We start from the raw sequence: 24,726 nt of genomic DNA, 5'->3' as shown, positions 1-24,726 counted from the left end.
TCCCAATCCCAAGTGGATGTTTTTGAGGCGCTGCGATGCATGTCCCAATCCCAGGTGGACCTTGATGAGGCGCTTGATGAGACCTTGGTAGGCATTACTGGGGCGTTCCAGAGCTTGTCGCAGTCACTGCAGAGCATCGCCAAGGGCGATAATGCCATGCTGCAGGCATTGGGGAAACGCCAGAGCTGGCAGAGCCCGATGACGCAGAAGCAGCCATGGCTCAATCCAGCTGCCCGTCCATTCATAGGTGACCCCCATGGTCCGACAGGCATCAACCAGGAGAAGGGGCTGCTGGATGCCAACCCGGAGTGACCCTATGGAGTGGCGACGGCAGATTCCCCCCCCCCCCCCCCCCAAACGCGCCGGAGGAGGGTGGCACGGCGAGGCATGTGCTGCCGCTAGCAAGTGAGCCAGGGCCCACGGTCCCAGAGGTCGCCCGCCAGGGTTATCTAAGACCACTGGATGCAGTAAGCAACAGGCAGCCTCCACCTCTCATGTGCAATCTGGGGACACACCTAGACGTAGCGGCAGAGCACGGAAGGCTGAGAAGGTGGAGGATCACTGAGATACCACTAGGGTGGAAGGGGGATAGAAGGGGTGAGGGGGGAAGGGGGATAGGTAGGATGCAAGGGGAGGAAGGTTTGGGGACGGGGTTGGGAGGGGAGGGCATGGGAACCGGCACCATTGAGGGCTATGGGTAGTTGGGGCTACATATGTACAGTATTAAAAAATTTATATTTAGATATATTGTCACGTGTAGTGAGGTACAGTGAAAAGTATTGTTCTGTGTGCAGTCCAGGCAGATTGTTTTATACATGAAAAATAGAGGACATACGATAGATACACAATGTAAATACATAGACATAGACATCGGGTGAAGCATGCGGAGTGCAGTGCTACAAAGTAGAGAAGATCCGTAGAGAGATCAGTTCAGTCCATAAGAGGGTCATTCAGGAGTCTGGTATCAGTGGGGAAGAAACTGTTTTAAAATCTTTTAGTGCATGTTCGGTTGAGGTTGAGGACTCTGGATCTGTACTTGGAGTTTAGAAGGATGAGGGGGGATCTTATTGAAACTATCAGGATACTGCGAGGTCTGGATAGAGTGGACGTGGAGAGGATGTTTCCACTTGTAGGAAAAACTAGAAACAGAGGACAGCACCTCAGACTAAAGGGACGATCCTTTAAAACAGAGACGAGGAGGAATTTCTTCAGCCAGCGGGTGGCGAATCTGTGGAACTCTTTGCCGCAGAAAGCTGTGGAGGCCAAATCACTGAGTGTCTTTAGGACAGAGATAGATAGATTCTTGATCAATAAGGGGATCAGGGGTTATGGGGAAAAGCAGGAGAATGGGGATGAGAGAGATATCAGCCATGATTGAATGGTGGAGCAGACTCGGTGGGCAGAGTGGCCTAATTCTGCTCCTATGTCTTATGGTCTTTTAAGATTTTTGTTTCTCCTGCCGACAGAAGAGGTTGGCAGAGAGAATACCCCGGGTGGGAGGGGTCTTTGATTATGTTGCCCATTTTCCCAAGACAGCGGGAGGTGTCAACAGAGCCAATGGATGGGAGACGGGATTCGGTGATTGACTGGGTTGTATTCATGACTCTCTGTAGTTTCTTACAATCTTGGGCCGAGCAGTTGTCTACCAGGCTGCGATGCAAGCAGATAGGATGGTTTCTATGGTGCATCTGTAAAAATTGGGAAGAGTCAATGTGGACATGCCAAATTTCCTTAGTTTCCTGAAGAAGTATAGGTGCTGTTGTGCTTTCTTGATCGTAGCATTGATGTGGGTGGACCAGGACCGATTATTGGTGATGTGCACACCTAGGAATTTGAAGCTGTTGACCATCTCCAACTCGGCACCATTGATGCAGACAGGGGTTTGTCCGACTCTTTGCTTCTTGAAGTCAATAACCAGCTCCTTAGTTTTGCTGACATTGAGGGAGAGATTGTTGTCACTGCACCACTCCGTTAGGTTCTCTATCTCCCTCCTATACTCTGACTCATCGTTGTTCGAGATCTGGCCCACTACAGTCATCTCATCAGCAAACTTGTAGATGGAGTTGGAGCCAAATTTTGCCACACAGTTGTGTGTGTATAGGGAGTATAGTAGGCGGCTAAGCATGCAGCCTTGCGGGGCCCCGGTATTGAGGACTATCATGGAGGAGGTGTTGTTGTTTATCCTTACTGATTGTGGTCTATGGGTCAGAAAGTCGAGGATCTATTTTCAGAGGGCGGAGCAAAGTCTTAGGTTTTGGAGTTTTGATATGAGTTTGCTCTGGGATTATGGTGTTGAAGGTGGAACTGTTGTCAATAAATAGGAGTCTGATGTAGGAGTCCTTGTTGTCGAGATGCTCCAGGGATTAGTGTAGGACGAAGGAGGTAGTGTCTGCTGTGGTGATATTGTGGTGATATGCGAATTGTAGTGGAGCAAGGTATTCTGGGAATATGGAGTTGATATATCCCATGACCAACCTCTTGAACCAGTTCATAATGATAGACGTCTAGGCCACCGGACGGTAGTTGTTAAAGCACATTGCCTGATTCTTCTTTGGCACCGGTAAGATGGTATTGTTCTTGAAACAGGTGGGAACCTCGGAATGGAGTAGGGAGAGGTTGAAGATGTCCACAAACACACCTGCCAGTTGGTCCGCGCAGGATCTGAGTCCAACATTTTGCACCCAAGAAATATGATGCCTATGACACTATTTTTCGCAAAACGGGCTGACCCCCAATCCCAGCAATCCTCTCCCCACCGGGCATGGCGGGCCAGGATTCCCAGCCCCCGGCACACCACGTGCAGGTGATGGATGTGAGTGCGTACTCAACAGACAGGCAGGAGTCAGACTATGGAATAGATTGAGGAGCGCTCAGCTCTTGGCGGGTTATCGTCACCCTGTCTTCGACAGTGACCCACTAACAGCGCCGGCCGTCCCTCACCCTGGGGTGATAGCAAACAGACCCTGGGAGCGAGGAACAGGGTGGTTGGTTGGGGGTGGGAGGGTAAATGTTTGGGGGGGACGATGTGAAGCGGGTGAGGATGAGGGCCTCTCTGGACCTCCGGCGTGCCAGACCCTCACCATTGCCGCCTGTTCTCCATCCTCCGGCTGGTGCTGCGGGTCCTCCCCGAGCTTGTCCTCCAGCTCCTCCTGGTCTGGTGCCTCCTCATCCTCCTCCTTGGAGATGGCCGCATGTTCCTCCACCTCCAGCATGTCACCCTGCTGCTGTGCCAGGTGTGGAGGACACAGCAGACCATCACGAAGCGGGCGACCCTCTAGGGGTGCACCACCATTACGATGCCGTCGAAGCATCTGAACCACATTTTGAGGAGTCTGATACACCTTTCAATGACAACCCGGTGTTGCATTGGCCTCATTGTTTCGGGACTCCCCATCTGTCACTGGCCTCCGTATAGGCGTCACTGGCCAGGTCCTCAGCAGGTATCCCTTATCCCCCAGGAGCCAACCAGCCATCCTGGGGAAGTCCTCAAAGAGGCCAGAGATGTCCAACTGCCGCAGGATGTAGCTGTCGGGCACACCCCCCTGGGAAGAATGCACATGATCTTCATCTGGTGGTCGCAGAAGAGCTGGATGTTTACGGAGTGGAACCCCTTCCTGGTGATGAAGGGTACTCAATTTGTAATGGGTGCCCAGTTCCCAAAGTGAAGCTAAGGGTCCCCCACACCATGCACCCATAGACATCACACCCTCCTGCAGACATGGGCAACATCCCAAACCCTCAACACTGAAGGAGCAACCTCCCCCCCTCACCCCCCTCCCACCACTAATTGTTTGGGTGATCCCACCCCACAATTCACCCAGGCTTGAGGGTGATCCGGCCCACACATATCCATCCTCGTATGCATCTGGGCATCCCCATCCCCCAAGTGAACATACTCTGTTTTGGGGCCACAGAGGGCTCCACCACCTTTAAGGCCCTTTCAGCCCCCCCTCCCCCTTTCAGCCCCCTTTCACTTCCCTACACTTCATACCCCCCTTCACCCTCCTTTCATTGGCATGGCCCCTAGAGGCCCTTTCCCTTGGCAGATTGGCACTGCCTGGATGCCAGTCCTCTGACCACCTGGGAGCTCCAATGGTCCCTGACCTGCCGAGCGTGGCCATCACGTCTGGGCTCCATTTCTGGAGACCAGCAGTAATTCACGCCGGCATGAGGCCTGGCTGGTGGGGCATGCGAATACTGGGAGCCAGGAAAATGCGGCCTCGAACAGGCTTCACATATTTAAATGAGCCTAATGACTCATTTCAATATGCTTATCTTGATCACATCCAGCGAGAGCGTGATCCAGATAGCGTCGGGCGTAGCAGATCGGGTGTATCGCCTGTGGCTCGGCATCCGCTGCAAACCCTGTTATTGGCCTCTCCCATTATGCACCTAGCCAAATGGGATTGGTGCCATCAGAGGCTCATATTTACATTTTGAGTTCTCAACTTATTTACAATTGTTAGATTCTCTACTTTTCTAAGTTGGCCTATCTTACAAAAAGTTAAGAGTTAAAATAGGTTGAGACTTGCTGTCAGGTCATTATTAGCTCCCTGTACAGAATACTAGTTGTAGCAGCTGTTCCACTTGACCTATGTCTGGCCTCCTTCAGTCAGAATTGCAAAACTACTCCTGGAACTATGCCCTTCTGCTCATGTCAAGCACACAAACTCCAGTATAATAAATTGTCATGTCAGTACAGGCACGTCATATTCTAAAAATTCAGCCAATACTTTAAAAAATTGGGCACACAGAAGCTGTTAATATGGCTTCTTCAAGTCATTTGACTTTTGGCAGACAGTATCAGGTCTCTGGTGAATACCTAGTTAAATATGGGCATAGGTGAGGTTACCTCATAGTCATTTGTAGAATTCACACATCTCATTGTTTAAGGATGGGCCAATACCTAGAGATTTGGGGATGAATTCTGGGATACGCAAAACCCATTTCCAAAGGCACAGAGAATCTAAAAATCGGGATCGGCACTGAGCTTCAATCCGAACGCGATGCCGGGGGATCGGAGGATATGAATCCAATTAGTGGGCTGTCACCTTAATCTCCGGCTCTCCATTATTCTACGGTCCTCAGGGCTGGGAATCAAGTGGGTGAGGATTATTACAGGTCTCACCAAATGTGAGCCTGACATGGTGGTCCTCACGGTGGGCCCCTTAAGGGAATTGCCCTCAAAGTCCATCCGAGGGCCACCCTCACCCCCACAATGCACTACCTACCCATCCCCTCTACCAGAGACCCACAGAGCCCTGCAAAATGACAGAACCCCCAAGAGACCCTATTAACAAGGAGACCCCCCCCTAGGGTCCCCTGAATAGGGAGATCCCCCTTGGCACTCCCTGTATAGGGAGATCCCCCTGCCCCGGGGACTCCATGATTAGGGAGACACCCAGGACCCCATGAATAGGGAGACCTTCCCTTCAGTGTCCGCCTGAATAGGGAGATCCCTCCCAATCTCCGGGAACCACGAAGGAATTAAGTCCCTAATTGGCAGCAGGAACCCTGCAGCTGGGGCCCTCACCTTCACGGGGGGGGGGGGGGGGGGGATATTAAGCTCTTCAGGGCAGAAATCCAGCCCCTGAGCGCTGCCACCATGGAGAAAGGTAAGTGGGGGTGCGATGTAAGTTGGAGTGGTGGATTGGGGGGGGGGGGGGGGGGGGGGGGGGGGGGCAGAAGAAAAAGTCAGGAGGCGGCTCTCAGCCAGCACCCAACCCCTCATCCTAATTCTGGGTTCCTCGATCAGACACTAAGTGTTTTTGAACAAAGGACCTTCTCCCTACCAGGCCTCAAACAAGTTGTTGAGCAGTCTCCCTGGATGGCAAGCCCCCCTGCTGGCATTTGTAGTTAATTGCCCACCAAAACGACCTAATTAGCATCCAAGTGGGAAGGTCACCCACAAGCCTTCCCACCCCGTACTTCTTTGAAGGAAGTCAGGAAGGCAGCAGAATCCCCATCCTGTCTGATCACATGACCATTCCGCTTTTCCTCTGAAGTCATCCAGTACGTGTGGGTGCGGGGAACGGGGGGGCATTAAGTTGCATTTGTTGTAGATTGTCACTGATTTTGAAATGGTTCAATTTTTAGCTAGTACATATGACAACAAAAGTTCAAAACACAACCATACCAAATCAAATTCAGGCTACACTTTCAAAGAATCAATAATCCAAGCAAATGAAAGGGCTTATTCAATGTAGAAAAACAATTGGTTTGGTCCGACATACAATTTTTATACCACTCCTCCGCTCCTCCTCCCCACAAAGAATGCTTAGAACACATTGATTACAATCAGCATGCACAATATCAGCATTCTCATCAGAAACACTCAGAAACATGGAAGAAGGCCAGCATGTGCGCACATTGATATTTTAAAGCACAATGCCATTGAGTGGTGGAATTAGGATTGCCAACTCCGGCTTGGCATATTTCATAGAATCATAGAATTTACAGTGCAGAAGGAGCCCCTTCGGCCCATCTAGTCTGCATCGGCCCTTGGAAAGAGCACCCTACATATTGCTGGCGATACGATGTGATGTCACCTGGCATTTGTTAACATAACACCCCTTGTGATGCTTGATCATGACATTTGATCATGTGAAACTTGCCCTCAACTTACAAACATTTACATCGGTTGACTATCTCATTATCACCAAGTTCAGAGTAAAAAAATTGACTTAAAAACAAAATGCTTGAAATGCACAGCAGGTCAGGCAACTTCTGTGAAGGGGACAACAAAGTTATGGCTACATCATCAGTGAGAGATCACTGACTTGAAATGTTGGGCTGGATGTTTCTAAAGGCCTGGATCTGGATTTGAGATAGATGGGTACCATTGACTTCTGTGCCGGCTCACTGCCATGGTCCTGGCTCTGAGCCATTTTGAATAAGGGTGGCTCGAGGTCAGATCGATTGCCTGCTGACAAGTCATAGGTGGCCTACTGAGGCAAGTTATTGTTAATTGCTGTTTCTCTGCTGACTGGACTTTCCAGTCCGCAATTTGGGCAGTACAGTATTGTAATATGCATTTAAGGGCATGCCATCGCTAGAGGGGAAATGTGTCATGTGATCCAGCTTCAGTTTCACTTCAGCCTGGAGCAGCTCTGCTGTTGATGTCTTAAAATTTTCGATCCATGTATATGTTCTCAAGCGCCTAGTTTAAATTAATGAACCCATCCTTCATGAGTGATTATGTCTTTATATCATTATAAAAATACGGCAGGCAACAGTTATCGCTCCCTCCGCAGTCAACACCGGATTGGACACGAACTCAATGGATTACATGATGGACCCCCACCAGACCAGTAATAGCAGCTGGGTCACAGCTGCGACCACAGGCTGTCGCATGGAGGAGCTGCCCCTCCAGGGTCATGACCAGGCAGAAAGCTGTGGCATTTTGAAACATCTAAACAGACTTACCTCTACTTTTCCTCTGCAGTCTACATCGTCACATCAGCAGCTCTCATCCCAACTGGTAGGGGTGCCAATCACTGTGTGTTGGAGGGCCTCCCATTGGCTGTCCAACATCTTGAGCCTTTCCACTGTCGCTGAAAAGATGGTCAGCCTGCTTTCTGGTCTTTAATTGGCAAAAGACTTGAGTAGCCCATAGAAGTGCTGTGTGGGATCAAGACCTCGAACTAGCCTCCATTTCTCCTGAAAATCCAGCCTGATAACTTTGTAACACAGATGCTGCCAGACCTGTTAAGTATTTCCAGCATTTTCTTTATCGTTCAAAATTTCAGCATCCACAGTATTCTGTTTTCGTAAAAACATTTGACTTATTGTTTTATAATGAGATGAACAACATAAATCAAAGAACAGTAAAGAAATTAAATGGGCGGGGGGACCTACAAGCTCAGTTAGAGATTGGGACACCCTTTCAAAATGGCGGCCTGATCTCTGAGGGGCTGATCTGGTCAGCAAATGCAGCTCCCCCAGAGATGAAAAACAATCGCATGATCTTCAGTTCTTCGATGGCGGAGCCCACCTGCAGGATTTTCTGGTCGTACTGCTGTCAATGGGATTTCCCGTTGAATGCAGCTCTCATCATCAGGAAACCAAGGTGGCGGTGCGCCGTTGATGGGACCGGAGGATCCCGCAGGCATGAATAGCTGGTAAAATCCGGTCAAAGTGTGGGCTAAACCAGTGGGAAACTCCCCAGGGCCCAAAGAAGTGACTAAGGGCGTGATCTTCTGGCCTCGTTACACTCGTGCTCAAGCATAACGAGGCCGGTGAATAGTGGGAGAGGCCAAAAACAGGAACCCTGCCAGGCGCCAAACAGTTAGCAATTCAACCAGCCTGCTCCTGCAGGCGAATTCGGAATTTTGCCGTAGCGTGGCGAGAAACCAATTATCACCATTTAAGCCCCATTTCCATACAATTAACGAGAGCCACCTGTAATCCACCGGCCTCCTGTCATTCAGTGGCCTCCCCAGCAAGCGGACGGAAGAATTTGTACTCTTTTTTTAAAACGTGAACCTGATGGAAGGGCTTCTGTGGGGAGCCAAGGTATGAGTAGCCATCTTTACTCACAGGCTAAGGGCCCGGGTGTGCTGGGCTTGCCATCCCAGTGCTCAGCAGAGGGTGGGGGATCCTCGGCAGGGTGGGTTGTCATTGGGGGAGGTGTGGAGATGCTGGGGGGGCAACGGGGGGGTCAATCGCTCGCGGCACCACCATGCCAACCGTTGGATCCCAATCACATTCCGGGGACAACCCCTGTCCATGCCCGTCTGCCCCACCGATCACACATAACCCTCACTGACTGCTGAGGTCTCTGGCTGCGCGGCTGAAGGGAATCACTAATAGGGAATTGGCAATCGTGGTTAAGTGAGCACCTGACACAAGCCAAGTGGGTTCCCATGGGTAGGCGGGCCATGTAGCATGTGGGAGTCATTGCCGAGTTTTCCGATCGCACCTTATTGGTGGGGTATGAGCACAAATGTTTGTTTTTATTGCGGATCAATTACTTGACGAGATTTAAATGTAGTGAATGGGCTTTCATCAGAGTAATCACAAATGTAGGTGGGAAGAGGCTGGACAAGAGAAGAGAGGGTAGGGTCAAGATTGGAAGAAATTAATTCAGTGGGGCAGGAACAGTCAGATACGATGGGTCTACCAAGAGGCAGCACAGGCGGCACGGTAGCACAGTGGATAGCACTGTTGCTTCACAGCGCCAGGCTCCCAGGTTCAATTGCCGGCTTGGATCACTGTGCGGATTCAGCACGTTCTCCCCGTCTCTGCGTGGGTTTCCTCCGGGTGCTCTGGTTTCCTCCCACAAATCCCGAAATACGTGCTAGTTAGGTGAATTGAACATTCTGAATTTTCCCTCTGTGTACCTGAACAGGCGCCAGAATGTGGCAACTAGGGACTTTTCACAGTAACTTCATTGCAGTGTTAATGTAAGCCGACTTGTGACAATAAAGATTATTATTATTATCATCACAGTCCTGTTTGTGAATATTGAGAAGGAGGTAAAAGTAGGCTGTGTGTGTTTGGGGGACAATGAGGCCTTTAGGCTATGGAAGGAAGTTCCCAAAGGAGATGAGGTCAGTGACAGTCCTGGAAACAATGGCTTGATGTTCGGTGGTGGGGTCATGGTCCATGGGGAGGTAGGGAGTAGTACCCGAGAGTTGGTGCTCAACTTCTGCAAGGAGATGTATTTACTTTCATTGCACGTTCAAATCTCAGAATGGTGTCATGATTTGTAACTCAGCCGGACCTTTGATATCCTCAAATAATAAAAAAATTGTTACTTGTTCAAAGCAGCCATTTTGCCTTTATAAATGAGGACCTCTACTAAGTTTCCACAATTTTTTATTCAGTGAGTGGCCCCATTTTCCTAGTCAGTCCATGAAGTTTTAGTTATCGAGGTAGTTATGAATTGCAAAATATTTTTTTTATGACATTGTGAAATATATACAAGTTAAACTGCTGATGTTCTGATTCATTTCCCATAAAACATGTGCTGTCCTTTTCCCACTGCACTCTATTTATATACTTACCACTTCTGCTTTCTGGAAACAATGTTTTTCAAATGAGTAATGCCAAAATAAATCTCTGACCATTTAAGATGGAATTGTTGTAAGGCGTTAGTTATGTTGAACTGCAACATCAAGGTCCTATGATTTCAGAACCAGTAAGCCATTGTCAAAGCAATCCATATCTATTGTTTGAAATATTAAATGTAGAATAGTACAAGAGGTAAAAGAATGGTGTAAAAGCTCTGCTACCTTTGTATCCCAGGATGGCTACAGTAATGGTCAGCATGGCACACAGGACATAGAGCAGCAGAATGGCAAACTTCAGTGCCCAGTTGTTCCTACATCGATTACACTGAGGTCCTTCCTGGATTCCTGCAACAAAAATACAAGGCTAAACATTTTTGAAAGATATAATATTAATCTCTATCTTTTATAATACTTTGTATCACACATTTATGCAACAAATATTTTAGTAAATTTAAAACAAATATTTAAGGGGAATTTTCTTCAGTACTCTTAAGGTAACTGAATTACCTGATGCCAGGAACAGCAATGATCAAACATCAGTCCAAAAATTTTCATTGTTTGATTCTGCACTGGACACCCTTCCTCGAGTAACTTCACTGGGAGTGTGACGGAAACCCTGTTTTAGGCCCATTTCTATAGATCAACATTTTCGAACTGAGGTTATTGTTTGAACCCGAGCCAAATTTCCACCCCCTTGCCCAGGAGAACCAAGGTCAATTCTGCCCTCTGCTGAGATCATCTAGCTCAAGGAAAGTTTGCAGTAGGAGTGCTCACCTGAGTTTGCAGTATTAACCCTGCGTGTCTGACAAGAATGGACACCCAATGGATTCACATTGTGGCAGCATGCAGCTCACCAGGTCTCTGCCAAACTTGCAACACATGCCATTTTAGCAGGTGAGCTTTGGCCTGCTAGCAAGACAGGAAATTACAGAAAACTGGTACTATTGTTTAAAAAGGGATCGAAGGAAATGCCAAATAATTATAGGCCAGTTAGTGGTGGGAAAATCAGTAGAATCAATCCTGAGAGATAGAATTAACTGTCAAATAAAAAGGCATGGACTAGTCAGGGTTGTCAGTATGGATTTGTTAAATGAAGGCTTTGCCTCACAAATTTGATTGAATTCTTTGAGGAAGTAACAAGAAGGGTTGATGAAGGTAGTGCAGTGAATGTGGTATACATGGATTTTAGCAAGGCGTTTGACAAAGTCCCACATGGCAGGTTGGTCAAGAAAATGAAAGCCCATGGGATACAGGGAAATGCGGCAAACTGGATAAAAAGTTTGCTCAGTAACAGGAAACAAATGTTCCTCTGTGGTGTTCCACAGGGCTCAGTGTTGGCACCCTTACTGTTTGTGTTATATATTAACGATTTGGATGTGAACGTGTGGGGCACAAGTGGAAAATTTGCAGATGACACAAAGATTGGCCGAGTGCTGGATAGTGTAGAGGGTAGCTACAATCTCCAAAACAGTATAGATGGATTGATGGAGTTAGCAATAAAGTGGAAGGTGGAATTTAACACACAGAAGTGTGAGGCCATGCATTTAGGGAAATCAAACAGTTTTAGGGCGTACACAATAATGGGAATATAGTAAGTGAGGTAGATAAAATGAGAGATCTTGTCGAACAGGAACACAGTCTCTAAAGGCAGCAGTTCAAGTAGACAGGGTTGTAAAGAAAACATATGGAATGCTGTCCTTCATTGGCAGAGGTATAGAATATAAAAGTGAGGAAATAATGTTAGAATTGTATAAAACACTGGTGATGTTACAACTGGAATATTGTGTGCAGTTCTGGTCACCACATTACAGGAAGGACGCTATTGCTCTGGAGAGAGTGCAGAGGAGGTTTACAAGAATGTTGCCAGGGCTTGAAAAGTGTGTCTACAAGCAGAGATTGGATAGGTTGGGTTATTTTCCTCTGAACAAAGAAGGCTGAGGGGTGACTTAATTGAGGTGTACAAAATTATGAGAGGAAGAGATAGGGTGGACAGGATAAAATTGTTTCCCCTGGTGGAGCATTCTAGAACCAGGGGATATAGATTCAAGATAAGTGGCAGAAGGTGTAGAGGAGACACGAGGAAGAACTTTTTTACACAGAGGATAGTAGGAGTCTGGAATTTGCTGCCTAAGTTGGTGGTGGAGGCAGAGACCCAAAATTCTTTTAAAAGGTACCTGGATCCACACCGTAGGTGCTCTAAACTACAGGATTATGTACCGGGTGCAGGAAGGTGGGGTAAGAAAGGGCACCTGGGTGTCCTTGGGCTGCCATGGACAAGATGGGCCAAATAGTGGCCTTCTGTGCTGCAAGCTTTCTATGATTCTATGAAAACGATCATAGAAAATACTTACAGCACCAAAGGGAGGCCATTTCTCTGCAATAGCAACTCAATTGGTTCCATGTCCTTTCCTACTAACCCCGCAAAGCATTTCTCTTCAGGCGTTTCTCCAATTCCCTTTTGAAAGCCACGATTGAGTCTGCCCCCACTGCCCTTTCAGGCAGTGCATTCTAGATCATAACCCTCGATGTGTAAAAACATTTTTTCTCATGTTGGCATTTGTGCTTTTGTCAATCACTTTAAATCAGTATCCTCTGGCTACTTGACCCTCCCTCCAATGAGAACCATTTCTCTTTATCTACTCTGTCGAGACAAAGGCTGGAATTTTCTGGTAGTTCACCCTAGCGGGATCTTCTGGCGCACTCACGTGCGGGTTTCCCAGAAACAAGCGATGCAATCCATGAGAAACCCTGCTGACAGCGGTGGCACCAGAAGATCCCGCCGCAGACCAATGGCGATGGGTTGCGCAGGAAATTGTGCCCCATATGTCTTATCGTCAAATTTACAGGCAATACAAAGATAGGTAAGAAAACAAGTTGTTAGGAGGGTACAACGAGTCTGAAAAAGGATATAGATAGAGCAAGTGAGTAGGCAAGAAATTGGTAGATGGAGTATAATGTGGGAAAATATGAGGCTGTCCACTTTGGCAGAAAGAATAGAAAAGCAGAATATTATTTAATTGGAGAGAGACTGCAATATGCTGCAATACAGATGGACCACGTTGTTTAAAAATAAGGCGGCGATGAGGAGAAATTTCTTCTTCCAGGGTGTTTAGTGTTTTGAATTCTCTTCCTTAGTGAGCACTGGAAACTGGGTCATTGAATACATTCAAGGCTGAGTTAGACAGAGTTTTGATTAACAAGGGAGTCAAGGATTATAGGGGCAGGCAGGAAACTGGAGTTAAGACTACAATCTGATCAGTCATGGCCTGTATGCGCTGTAATGTTCTTTGTTCTTATTGAATAGTAGAGCATACTAAAAGGGTACTCCTGCTTCTAATTCTTATGTTTTAAAATATATAGGCCCAGAATTTAGTTGACGTCATCCACCATATTGGTAAAGGTATAAAGATGGCATTTCGAGCACATGACTGAAACAGCTTTAGGTATGTTATATGAATATAAGGACTTTTACTGCTCCTTCAGGGCACTTTGGAAAAATTAATCTGCTTTGCACACAGTCGACATTTCTTCCTCCCTTTTCCTCTTAACTAAAACTGTGATCTTTTCACATTTCTAATCCATCAGCACAATTTTTGAACCTAGAGATCTTTGGGAAATTATGTATAATGTATCTTCAATTACCTCACCAATTTATTCTAACATCCCTGGGTAGAAATCATTAAGTCCTGCAGGTTTGTCTATTTTAAGCCTCATTTATTTTCACCATTATCTTATGCTCATGTTAATCCACTAAGTTCCTCCACTTGACTTGTGGAACACAATCAATTCCAATGAAAAATCGTGTGGGATTTGCCGGGTCCGTGATTGACACTCGGGAGGCTGACAAGTTGCAGCCACATATACACATTACACTCGTCACACACACTCATCCCAACCAACATGATGGCACTGGAACACGCCCATAGAGCTGATGGGTGGGCTGGTGCCTGGGGGGGGGGGGGGGGGGGGGGGGGGACACTTATACGACCTGTGGCCCTAAGTGGGCTGTTAGCAGTGTGCACAGCTGTATTTCTGACTGAGGCAATGGTGTTCTGTGCCTGACCACCCCGACTCCAAAGCCCACCCCCTGGCCACCCCCCGCTGTTCCCGCCATCCCTGGCAGAAGCCCCCAGTTAGCATTAGAACTGTCAGAAAACTATGGCAATGTTGGAAACTTTTTTTGTAACCCCGCTCTCTCCCTCAGCAGCCACAACGCCGGTTTTGTGGTTTTTAAAAGCACAAGTGAACCGCACCGTTGGGAACTCAGCCCATCGGAGGCAAAGCATCGCGGATGCCCCGGAGAATACCAGGTCGGGGCCGCTAATGATATGCGAATAGTGTTTACTGTACATGTGTTCCGGGCTGCACTGACACCACTGTCGAGGTGACAGAGAATTGTGATTTGGCGTCAAACCAGCGTTTGCCGTGATTTTAGCGGTGTAACCTATTCTCTGCCCAGTCGCATTTTGCGATTTCAGTGTCAGCTAATGGTGAATCCTGCCCCACATCTTTCTTCTCATAACACTGCTAATTAGTTATTTTCAAATGCATATTCAATTGCCTTTTAAAAGTTCCTACGGAATCTGATTCCGCTACCCTTTCAGGCAATGCGTTCCAGATCATAACAATTCAATGTGTGTCGGTAACTATCATATTGGTGTATAAAATTCTATAAATAAACCACTGCTTCAATTAGATATCTGCTTTAATTGTAACTCAAAGTATTTTATACCTGGGGAAAAAAAAATCTTTGCTATTTGAAATAAGTTGCCAGAAGAATTTTCTATTTGGTTTGGCTTCAAATTAGATTTCAAGAGCCAAACTAGACCTCTGATGAAGCTTTCAAATATCTTTGGTTAGCCACCCCTGAAGTGTATTTCTAAGTTTTTTAAAAAAAGAACATTTGTTTAGGTGTCATTGGACCTATTACACCCAGTATGCTTTGATGTAATTTTTAGCTACATTTCAGGATTTGGGAACTTTCAAATAATAAAAATATGAAGTAACAAAAAGTGACATGGATTGGAAATCACTGTCACTGTAAATTGAGAGTTTGATTGCTTCTGATGTTGAAATGAAATGAAATGAAAATCACTTATTGTCACAAGTAGACTTCAATGAAGTTACTGTGAAAAGCCCGAAGTCGCCACATCCGGCACCTGTTCGGGGAGGCTGGTACGGGAATTGAACCGTGCTGCTGGCCTGCCTTGGTCTGCTTTCAAAGCCAGTGATTTAGCCCTGAGCTAAACCAGCATCGAGTTGTAAGGATTTCAGCACCCAATAAAATAGCAATAGAGCCTTTTTATAGAAAGAATATACACCTCCCGACATTATTAAGTTTCAAAATTAATCTATATATATTGTTATGAAGGGTTCCTCTATGGAGTCAGAAATTGTATTTTATCTTAGAACGTATTTCACCATTTTCTCTGAAAATTGATTGAACCCAACTGATCCAGCCCAACTGGCTCTTCACCAAATCTGAGCCCAAACATTTAACATTGCTAACATATTCCACAGCTGTGAGGAATCATAGCTGATCCCATCTCAATCTTCACCTGGCATGCACGCTGTACACTCCAGCAGTTGGGGCCGCAGACACCACTGCCTCGATATTAACTCGGAAGCATACTGGCAGGCGGCTCCAATGGTGCATGGAAATCCCAGACACAAGAGCAGGAGTTATTCCCCATGTCCTGGCCTATATTTGTCCCTCAAGGAACATCACAAAGACAAATCTTCTCATCATTATCACATCACTGTGTGTAAGAACTTGTTATTAGCAATTTGGATGCAATCTTTCCTGCATTACAAGTGACTGCATGTTAAAAATACTTTATTGGCTGTAAAGTGTGTTGGGATGCTTTGGGCTCATGAAGCGCATCACGGCTGGGATTCACCGATCCCGTGGCGGATCGGAGAATCACCGGGGGAGCATGAAAATCGCAGCACGGTGATTTGGTGCCGGCCCGCCGATTCTCCGGTGCCAATTCTCAGGCGCCCGTGGGATCGCCACCGCGCCGGTCGGGGGCCGTTGAAAGTGGCCAGCGCCCCCCCGGCGAATCTCCGCACCTCGACGGGCCAGGTGCCTGCCGAGATCGGCCGCGTCCCGCCGGCGTGGGTTACGTATGGTCCCACCTGGCGGGACCTCAGAGTTGTGGCTGCGGGACCGTCCTGGTGGGGGGGTGGGGGGGGAATCCGACTCTGGAGGGGTCCTCCACGGTGGTCTGGCCCACAATCGGGGTCTACCGATTGATGGGCGGAATAGTTCCGTGGGGGGCCTATGTTCCTCCGCGCCGGGCCCTTGTAGGGCTCCGCCATATTGCCCGGACTCGCACCGACCATGGCGCGCATGCGTGGACTCGCAGCAGCCGTGGCGTGCATGTGCAGACCCGCGCCGGCCGTGGTGCGCAGGTTTTCGAGCACCATAGCAGTGGACACCAGTCCGGCGCCGTACTAGCCCCCTCAGAAGGGGTGCATACCTGGGCCTGGAGGCCCGTTGACGCCAGAGTGGCTTGCGCCGCTTTTGCCGCCGGCGTCAGAACATGGCCAAGGGATCAGAGAATCCCGGCCCATGCCTTTCTTTTTTATTTGCATTAATGCAGCTGGCTTATCATCATTTAAATTCTGGTTTGGCTTTGTCTGTGTGGCGGTAGGTACATTGCAAGTTCAACTCCAATCTATATAAGGAGCCATTTAAAAGACGGTATTCGGTAGAATTTGAAGGACCACGAGAAGATAAGGTGTGACAATGGATCAGAATATTCAAAGATTGCACCCACTGCTACTGCAGTTCTGGCTGTTCCATCTTGTAATTCCAGATTTTTAAATGCCATGGTGGAATTCGAACCCAGATTCCCAGATTCCCAGGTCTCTGGATTACCAGTCCAGTGACAATACGACTGCACCATTGCCTCCCCTGCATTTCAATATTGAAATGAATCTATTTATAGATGATAAATACTGAAACTGTTTACCTCAGAACCTCATATTTTCTCTTCACTGCTCAATAACTTTGTTAATTTCAGTCAACACTTCATGAATTGCAGCGCCTTCAAGTCTCCAAATAATTTGATTGCAATAAAAATGCTCTATCAGTGATTGAGTGGCAGAGTAACATAGAAAACTGTGCTGTCACTTTTAATACCTAGAGCTCAAAAGTTTTGTTAGATTATAGAACTTACCACGTGCTACAGAATCACTTGCAAGAAAATACCTCAAGAGTATTTTGACCCTGGAGTCTTTTTTTTTTAGCAGTTTCATATGATCATCATCTGTCAAGGCTTCAGAAATACTGAATGAGAATTTCTCATTCATGTTGGCTCGGAATGTTCATCACAAAATGACTCTATGTTTTTTCTGACAGCAGCACAATAGGCATGGGTTTACGGGTACATTAATATGCAAGGGTATAAAATGGAAATTGGGGGATTTTCCATCCATTCTCGTCAGCAGGATCTTCCGGTCCTGCCGATGGTGAACTCCCACCGCTGATTTCCTGGCGATGGGGGCACCTTCTGCCGCCGTAAAACGCGTTGCGCGGGGTGCGGAAAGTCCCCCCCACACACACGCCCACCATTACCAGAGTGGGTGAGTGGGTGCTCTTTTGAATTTTGCATTTACCCTGCATTTAATCTGCACTCATGTTTTCATGCTGATACTGAATGTGAAAATGTTGAATTCCACAATAGTGGTAGACCACATCAACATAATGAATACAGAATTCACTGTGGTCGCTAGGGAGTCAGTTGTTTAGTGCATGATTTTTTGAGCATACAAATGAAAGGAAAACAGATGTTAAAGTTTAAACAGTTCTGTTTCCCTCGTACATGAAAAACAACTTGGCCTGTGAAATAATCCATTGTACGATGCTGTTCTTGTGATTTCACTCAACCTTCATTTTGACTATGGACAGCCAATTCTAAATGTTGCCAACACATATACAGCTCCTTTAATTACCAGCCCCGCTCTGGCTATTTAAAGAAAGTCAAAATGGTTCTTAAGCCATTTCTTACACACATATATGATTTGGGTATGAAGGGAGTTAGAAAATAGATCACCAAAGAAGAGTTGCAACTGCTTTACAATGAAGTTAGTTTTATGCTAAAATAATACTGACTCACGGACTGGAAAGAGTAACAAAAGACTCCACAAGAGACAGATAGACAAAATTAGAAACTACAAATATCTCTATGGAGTTAGATTATTTAAGAAAATAGCAAGCATCTGGACAACAGCTGCTATTTCAGATCTAAGAACCATAAACAACATTATTAAAATGTTTTAGCAATTACTACCGCTGTGTTGAAATTTAAATTTGAAATCTCACTAACATATTTATTTGTTTGGATGTTAATCATTGCCATTTTTCTCTTTGGAACACAAGGTTTTTTTTTTGCCATGCACTGAAAATCCCAGCAGACACATTTACAAAACTTGCCATTATTTCACAAGAGTGGCCATATGTATAGTAGTCTCGTAACATTACCAAAAAGTTTGCCTGTTTCCAATTTCCTGGAAGTCTTGCACATTGGTGTCACGAAAAGAACACTGGAGGAAAGATTTTAGCTATTCACTATTCATAGCAAAATAGTCGGTATGGGGATGAAAAATGCATTAATAATTTTGCAAAAGCCAACAGTCAAAATCTCCAGATCCACTGACAATGAGAAAACTATCTGGATGAAAACTAAATGTGTTTGTAGCATGGTAAAGAACACACATTAATGCAAGGCATTACTCTCCAACCTTCTGGGGGTAATTTTCTGAGTACGCCCTGGTGGCAAACAGCCTTGCCTACCAGCTTTGATAGCTCAGAGAATAATTATAATTACATTACCAAATTGCTTTAAGGTTTTTGGATGTAATCTGAGCCTATCACCAACAAAAATGTATTCTTCGTCTGAGATTTTTGATTCTCTCCCTGTTAAGAATTGTTTTCCTTTTTGGCTAACCCTACATGGGATGGCAAGCATCTTCTCCTGGACTGAGAGGGAAAGCAATTGATTGCAGGGGACTTTAATTTTCACACAGCCTGGACAAATCAAATTAACAAAGTTAGTCTCAAAGATAGGATTGTGGACAGATCTTGCAACCATTTCCTGTATCAACGTGTGGTGGAACCAATTCGGGATAAAGTTATCTTATAGCGAATATTGCACAGGACAGGTCTTGTGGCACAGTGGTAGCATTCCAGCCTCTAAGCCAGAACCTCTGGGTTCTTGTCCCACTTCAGCACCTGATGGCCACAGGAAATGTGTTCATAATGTGGCCAAACAAGTTGATTATCAACCTGCAAATCCTTCCAATATGCCTTTTGGCAGGCAGTAAGAGTGACAGTTTCCTGATCAACCATACTGCAGAAGACAATGGTAAGCTACTGCTACACTTTACCAAGCATAATCATTGTCTAGTCCGGTAGCCAATATGGTCTGATGGCGTGATACCTGAAGGAGGAAGAGTGTTGAGCAATACAGAAAATTTCATATATCCTATCGTAAAAGGTCCTCTGGAGAAAACCAACCATAATACAAGTGAATTCCAAATTATGTTTGAGAGTGATATACCTCAGCCCCAAACAGAAACTTTAAACTTAAACAAAGCCAATTGCATAAGTGAATGATGGGATTTTTCACTTCAGCAGACTGCTAGGATTTTCCCGTCCCGGCAGATGTCAATAGGCTTTTGGCTGGGCCATTGAATATTCTGCCATGAAGGGGCTAGAAAGTCTCGGTCAATGTTCTGGACATTCGGCATGCATCCACTGCCTGTATTAATTGCACATTTAAGGGTCGCAATTAGTGTCTGGGTAGGAAGGCCATCCATGAGCCTTCCTGCCTCAGACTTAATAGGGTGGAGGCAGGTAGACGCAGGGTCCCCAGCCCACACCCACCCACCCAGCCAGATACCCTTTCTTGCTTCCAAATTCGCTGCCAATGAGGCAATAAATTCCGCTCTATGACTCGAGGCACGGTGGCAAATAAACAATGGGAATCGTTTAAGAAAACAATCCAAAATGTTCGACAAAAACATATCCCATTAAAAAGCCAAGGGCAGAATTTTGCAGAGGCAGCAGATATCCCACTACCAGGGTTGAAAGCAGGACACAAAGGTGTTTCGGGGAGCAACAGAACCCGCAATTAAGTGAGCTACTACCTCTAGGAGCTACCGACCCAGTCAGAGAGTGAACAACTCTGCAGTCTCAACAGTGCCACCATTAGCATTGTCCTTTGCTAGTGGTTAGCACTGAGACTACGGTGCTGAGGACCCAGGTTCGAATCCCGGCCCTGGGTCACTGTCCGTGTGGAGTTTGCGCATTCACCCCCACAACCCAAAGATGTGCAGGTTAGATGGATTGGCCATCCTAAATTGCCCCTTAATTGGAAAAAAATAATTGGGTACTCTAAATTTATTTTTAAAAAGCATTGTCCTTTGCTGCAGGTGCAACTGCCGCCAGATAACCATCCGCCTTTGAAGACAGTTCAGTGGGATCTGGGGATACCGGGGCCAGATAGGCAGGGTTGGCACGGCGGGTGGGTGTTGGTGGTACTGAGGGCACTCTTTGAAGCCTGCAGGGAGGCCGTCTGTGTTTGCCTGGTGGTCCCCCCACTCGGAAGTGGACTCTCCTGGCCTGGGCAAAATTCCTGTAGAGGTGGGTAATGGCCCCTAAGTAATCCTTCGTTCTTCAATCAAGTCAGGCATCATATCATTATCAGGGTTTCAACTTCTTAAACTAGACTCTGAACCTTTCTGTTCAGGTTTTAACCCGTGAAATCTCCCATGTCTGCATGGTTTTTAATGTGTAAATCTAGAATTTCCAAAATTCCTTAGATTCGAGAATAGACCCAGTGTTTCGGAAAGGAGGGAGATAGCAAACCACAGGCCTGTTCATCTGACATCTGTGTTCGGGGAGGTGGTGGTATAGTGGTAATATCACTGGACTAGTAATCCAGATGCCCCCCCCCCCCAACCCGGCTAGTACTCTGAAACATTACTACAGCAGCTGGTGGATTTAAATTCAATTAATAAAATCTGGAATTGAAAACTAGTCGCAGTAAAGGTCACCTTGATATTATCATTGGTTGTTGTAAAAATTCATCTGGTTCACTAATGTTCTTTTGGTGAAGGCAGTCTGCTACCCTTCCCTGGCTGGCCTACACGTGACATGCGGGGGGTGGCGGCCAGTAGCATAAATGGCGGAGTGGTTAACAAACTGGAATGAGTAGTATTTATAAGGCATTTTCAAGTTGAAAAATTTAGCTTGTGGTGGATCACAATAATCAGCTATTTACAATCTATATTAATGAACAGTACAGAGACAGGGACTAAAGTATCCAAATTTCCTGATGATACAAAGTTGGGTGGGAATGTAAAAGGCTGCATAATGATGTAGACAGGTTAAGTGAATGGGCAACAAGATGCCATGTGAAGTATAATGTGGAGAAGTGTGAGATGATTCACTTTGGTCATAAGAACAGAGAAGTAGAATATTTAAATGTGTATTTGCAGCTTTGGGTGTTCTTGTATAAGGAAGACAGAAGGTCAGCATGCAGGTTCAGGCTTCCATCTCAGTGTAAGGGCACCATCTCCTTCACACACATTTCTGAGAAGGCAATGCCATAACCCCATTGTCACCTCACAATCTCTGAAATAAAGTATGTTGCCCCTGCCATCTACTATAAGGCACCTGCACCGATGGGAAACATGAAGGACTCCAGGTCATTTCAACACTACTTATTTATATCTTTGGCAGACTTGCAAACAAGCAACAGAACATAAAATAGTTGGTACAGTTGCAGAGAAACAAAATATTACTTTGATGAGATGTACGAAAGTCACCCGTGAAAACCCATCCTGTGCTCACAGTGCCTTGAACTTAAGCTTTGCAGGCAGCGGTATTGGCAGCAGATTGTTGATTCCGCTGTTGTATTGGTCCTGATGACCGTGGCAGTCATTCCCTGACTGGCGGGGCTTTAATAGGTTCCACCTGGGAGGGGGCGACCAGAGGAATGGCTACATGGCTTGGCACTCCTCAGTCGTTGCTGCCTGAGAAGATGTCACATTCACTAACAGAAGGGCAGAGGAGCTGCCCATAGCATTGTGAGAGGTGCACACAGAAGCGACAGGCAGCTAATCTGCCAGTGAGAGGCATGTTTGAATCTCCCTGCTCACCAATAATGGCAGGCACTTAGCAGGAAGCTAGGTGCCTCGTATATCTCACAAAAGACCATAAGGCATAGGAGCAGAAGTTGGCCACTCGGCCTATCAAGTCTACCCCACCATTCAGTGAGATCATGACTGATCAGAAATGTTAGTTCTCAACACATTCCTGCTGATCCCCATAACCCTTGATTCCTTTATTGATCAAAAATCTGTGTATCTCAGCCTTGAACAACCTAACGACCCAGTCTCTGCGGTATAGAATTCCACAGATTCACTATCGGCTGAGAGAAGAAATTCCCCCTTATCTCTGTCTTAAATGGACGACTCCTTACTCTGAGATTATGCCCTCTTGTCCCAGACTCTCCCGCAAGGGGAAACAACCTCTCAGCATGTACCCTGTCAAGCTCCCTGTAAATCCTACATGTCCCAATAATAATGCCTCTCGTTCTGAGAAACTTCATTGAGTACAGTCCCAAACTACTCAACCTCTCCTCAGAAGAAAATCTCCATTCTCGGAATCAATCTAGTGAACCTTTTTTGGTCTGCCTCCATTGCCAGTGTATCTTTCCGTAGATAAGGAGACCAAAACTGTTCACAGTATCCTAGGTGTGGTCTATCTAGTGACTTCTATAGTTTTAACATGACTTCCCAATTTCTATATTTCATTCCCTTTGAAATATAGGCCAACTTTCCATTTGCCTACCCAATTACCTGCTGAACTTGCATGCTAGCTTTGTGTGATTTATGCATAAGACCCCCAGTCTCTCTGAACTGCAGCTTTCTGAAGTCTTTCTCCATTTAACAGTTAATGTAGTCCCACTATTTAAGAAAGATTGTAGAGATAAGCCAGGGAAAAGAGAATCTATCTTCACTTGGAGAGGCAAGGTTTGATCAGGAATAGTCAGCAAGGCATTGTCAGAGGGAGGATATGCCTAACTAATTTGATTGAATTTTTTGAGGAGGTGGTCAGGTGTGGAGATGAGGATATTGCAGTTGATATAGTTTGAATGCATTTCAGCAATGCCCTTGACAATGTCCCACAAGGGAGACTTATAAAGAAGGCAAATGCACATGGGATACAGGGTAATTTGATAAGGTGGATTCAAAATTCACTTGGTTGGGGGAGACAGAGGGTGATGACAGAAGGCTTTAGTGACTGGAAGCCAGTTTCCAGTGACATACCACAGGGACCTGTGCTGGATCGCCTATTCTTCATCATTTATATAAACGACTTAGATGACTATGTGGTTGGTAGGATCAGTAAGTTTGCGGATGACACAAAGATTGGCCAAGTAATTAACAGTGAGGTTGAGTGCCTTGGGTTACAGGAAGATATAGATGGGGTGGTCAAATGGGCAGATAAGCCCTGAAAGGTGTGAGCTGATACACTTTGGAAGGAGTAATTTGACAAGGAAGTATTCAATGAACGGCATGGAACTAGGAAGTTCTGAGGAACAATGGGACCTTGGCGTGTTTGTCCATAGATCTATGAAGGCAGAAGGGCAGCTTAATAGGGTGGTGAAAAAGGCATATGGGCCACTTGCCTTTATCAATCGAGGCATACATTACAAAAGCAGGGAGATCATGTTGGAGTTGTAGAATTTTGGTGAGGCCACAGCTGGAGTACTGTGTGGAATTCTGGTTGCCACATTATAAGAAGGGTGTGGTTTCACTGGAGGGGTGCAGAGGAGATTCACTGGGATGTTGCCTGTGAACAAGTGCATTCATTAGTCCAGCCTTTACCTACTACACTATTACACTTTCAGGTGCCCATCAGGCTGGTACCCCTCATCCTTTCATACAAACAAGATGAACGGCCAAATATCCCACCCTTGGCATGCACAGGGATATGTGTCCTTTGACACTATGTATTGCTCACCCCTTCGCGCTGTGATTTACACCCATCCTCCAAGACATCTATACCCAGTTCCATGCTGGGTTGGTACTCACCCTTGCGGAGTGAAGAAGATCACTGAAACATTTCCAGCATTGGATCCAAGTCCAACACACTACTCACCTGGGCAGGCTTTCTTCTCCTACTGGGGTAGCCTCTTCTTGCCATCCTGCAGGATTACTATTTCACATTGGGCACTCCACCTGAGCACACAGAGGCATCAGAGAATCATGGGGCAGAGTGCCCAGCAGCACTGCCCTCCTGCCACTGTGCCCACCGGGTGCTGAGTCCATCACTTCGGCAAAACTGTGAAACTTCTCCTCCACAGCTCCAGGCAGCCTTCAGGGAGCTGCCTTGGCCCATTTCAAAGCCCCCTCCCTTAACTGCCCAAACAGCCTGAAATTGGGTCACTCTGGTTTAGCTCACAGGGCTAAATCGCTGGCTTTTAAAGCAGACCAAGAAGGCCAGCAGCACGGTTCGATTCCCGTACCAGCCTCCCCAGACAGGCGCCGGAATGTGGCGACTAGGGGCTTTTCACAGTGACTTCATTGAAGCCTACTCGTGACAATAAGCGATTTTCATTTCATTTTTTTTTCATGGCAGAAACGAACAACAGGGTGGCTTCTGGATCTGCCGATCGCACGCGGACGATAAGCA

The 24,726-nt window shown here is 46.4% G+C and overlaps 1 protein-coding gene across 1 annotated transcript in view; it reads right to left on the bottom strand.

Annotated features, from left to right (window-relative positions):
* Positions 1-24,726, bottom strand: part of colec12 (collectin sub-family member 12) — a 248,879-nt gene that overhangs the window by 89,793 nt on the left and 134,360 nt on the right. Inside the window, exon 3 of the mRNA XM_038809205.1 lies at positions 10,236-10,358. Coding sequence (XP_038665133.1) covers positions 10,236-10,358 — 123 coding nt within the window. The remainder of the gene's footprint in view (positions 1-10,235; positions 10,359-24,726) is intronic.

Source organism: Scyliorhinus canicula, chromosome 10 (assembly GCF_902713615.1).
Source record: "Scyliorhinus canicula chromosome 10, sScyCan1.1, whole genome shotgun sequence".
NCBI classification, from domain to species: Eukaryota; Metazoa; Chordata; class Chondrichthyes; order Carcharhiniformes; family Scyliorhinidae; genus Scyliorhinus; species Scyliorhinus canicula.
Note: the sequence above shows the minus strand (reverse complement) of the source record. Positions and strands in the feature narration are given on the sequence as shown.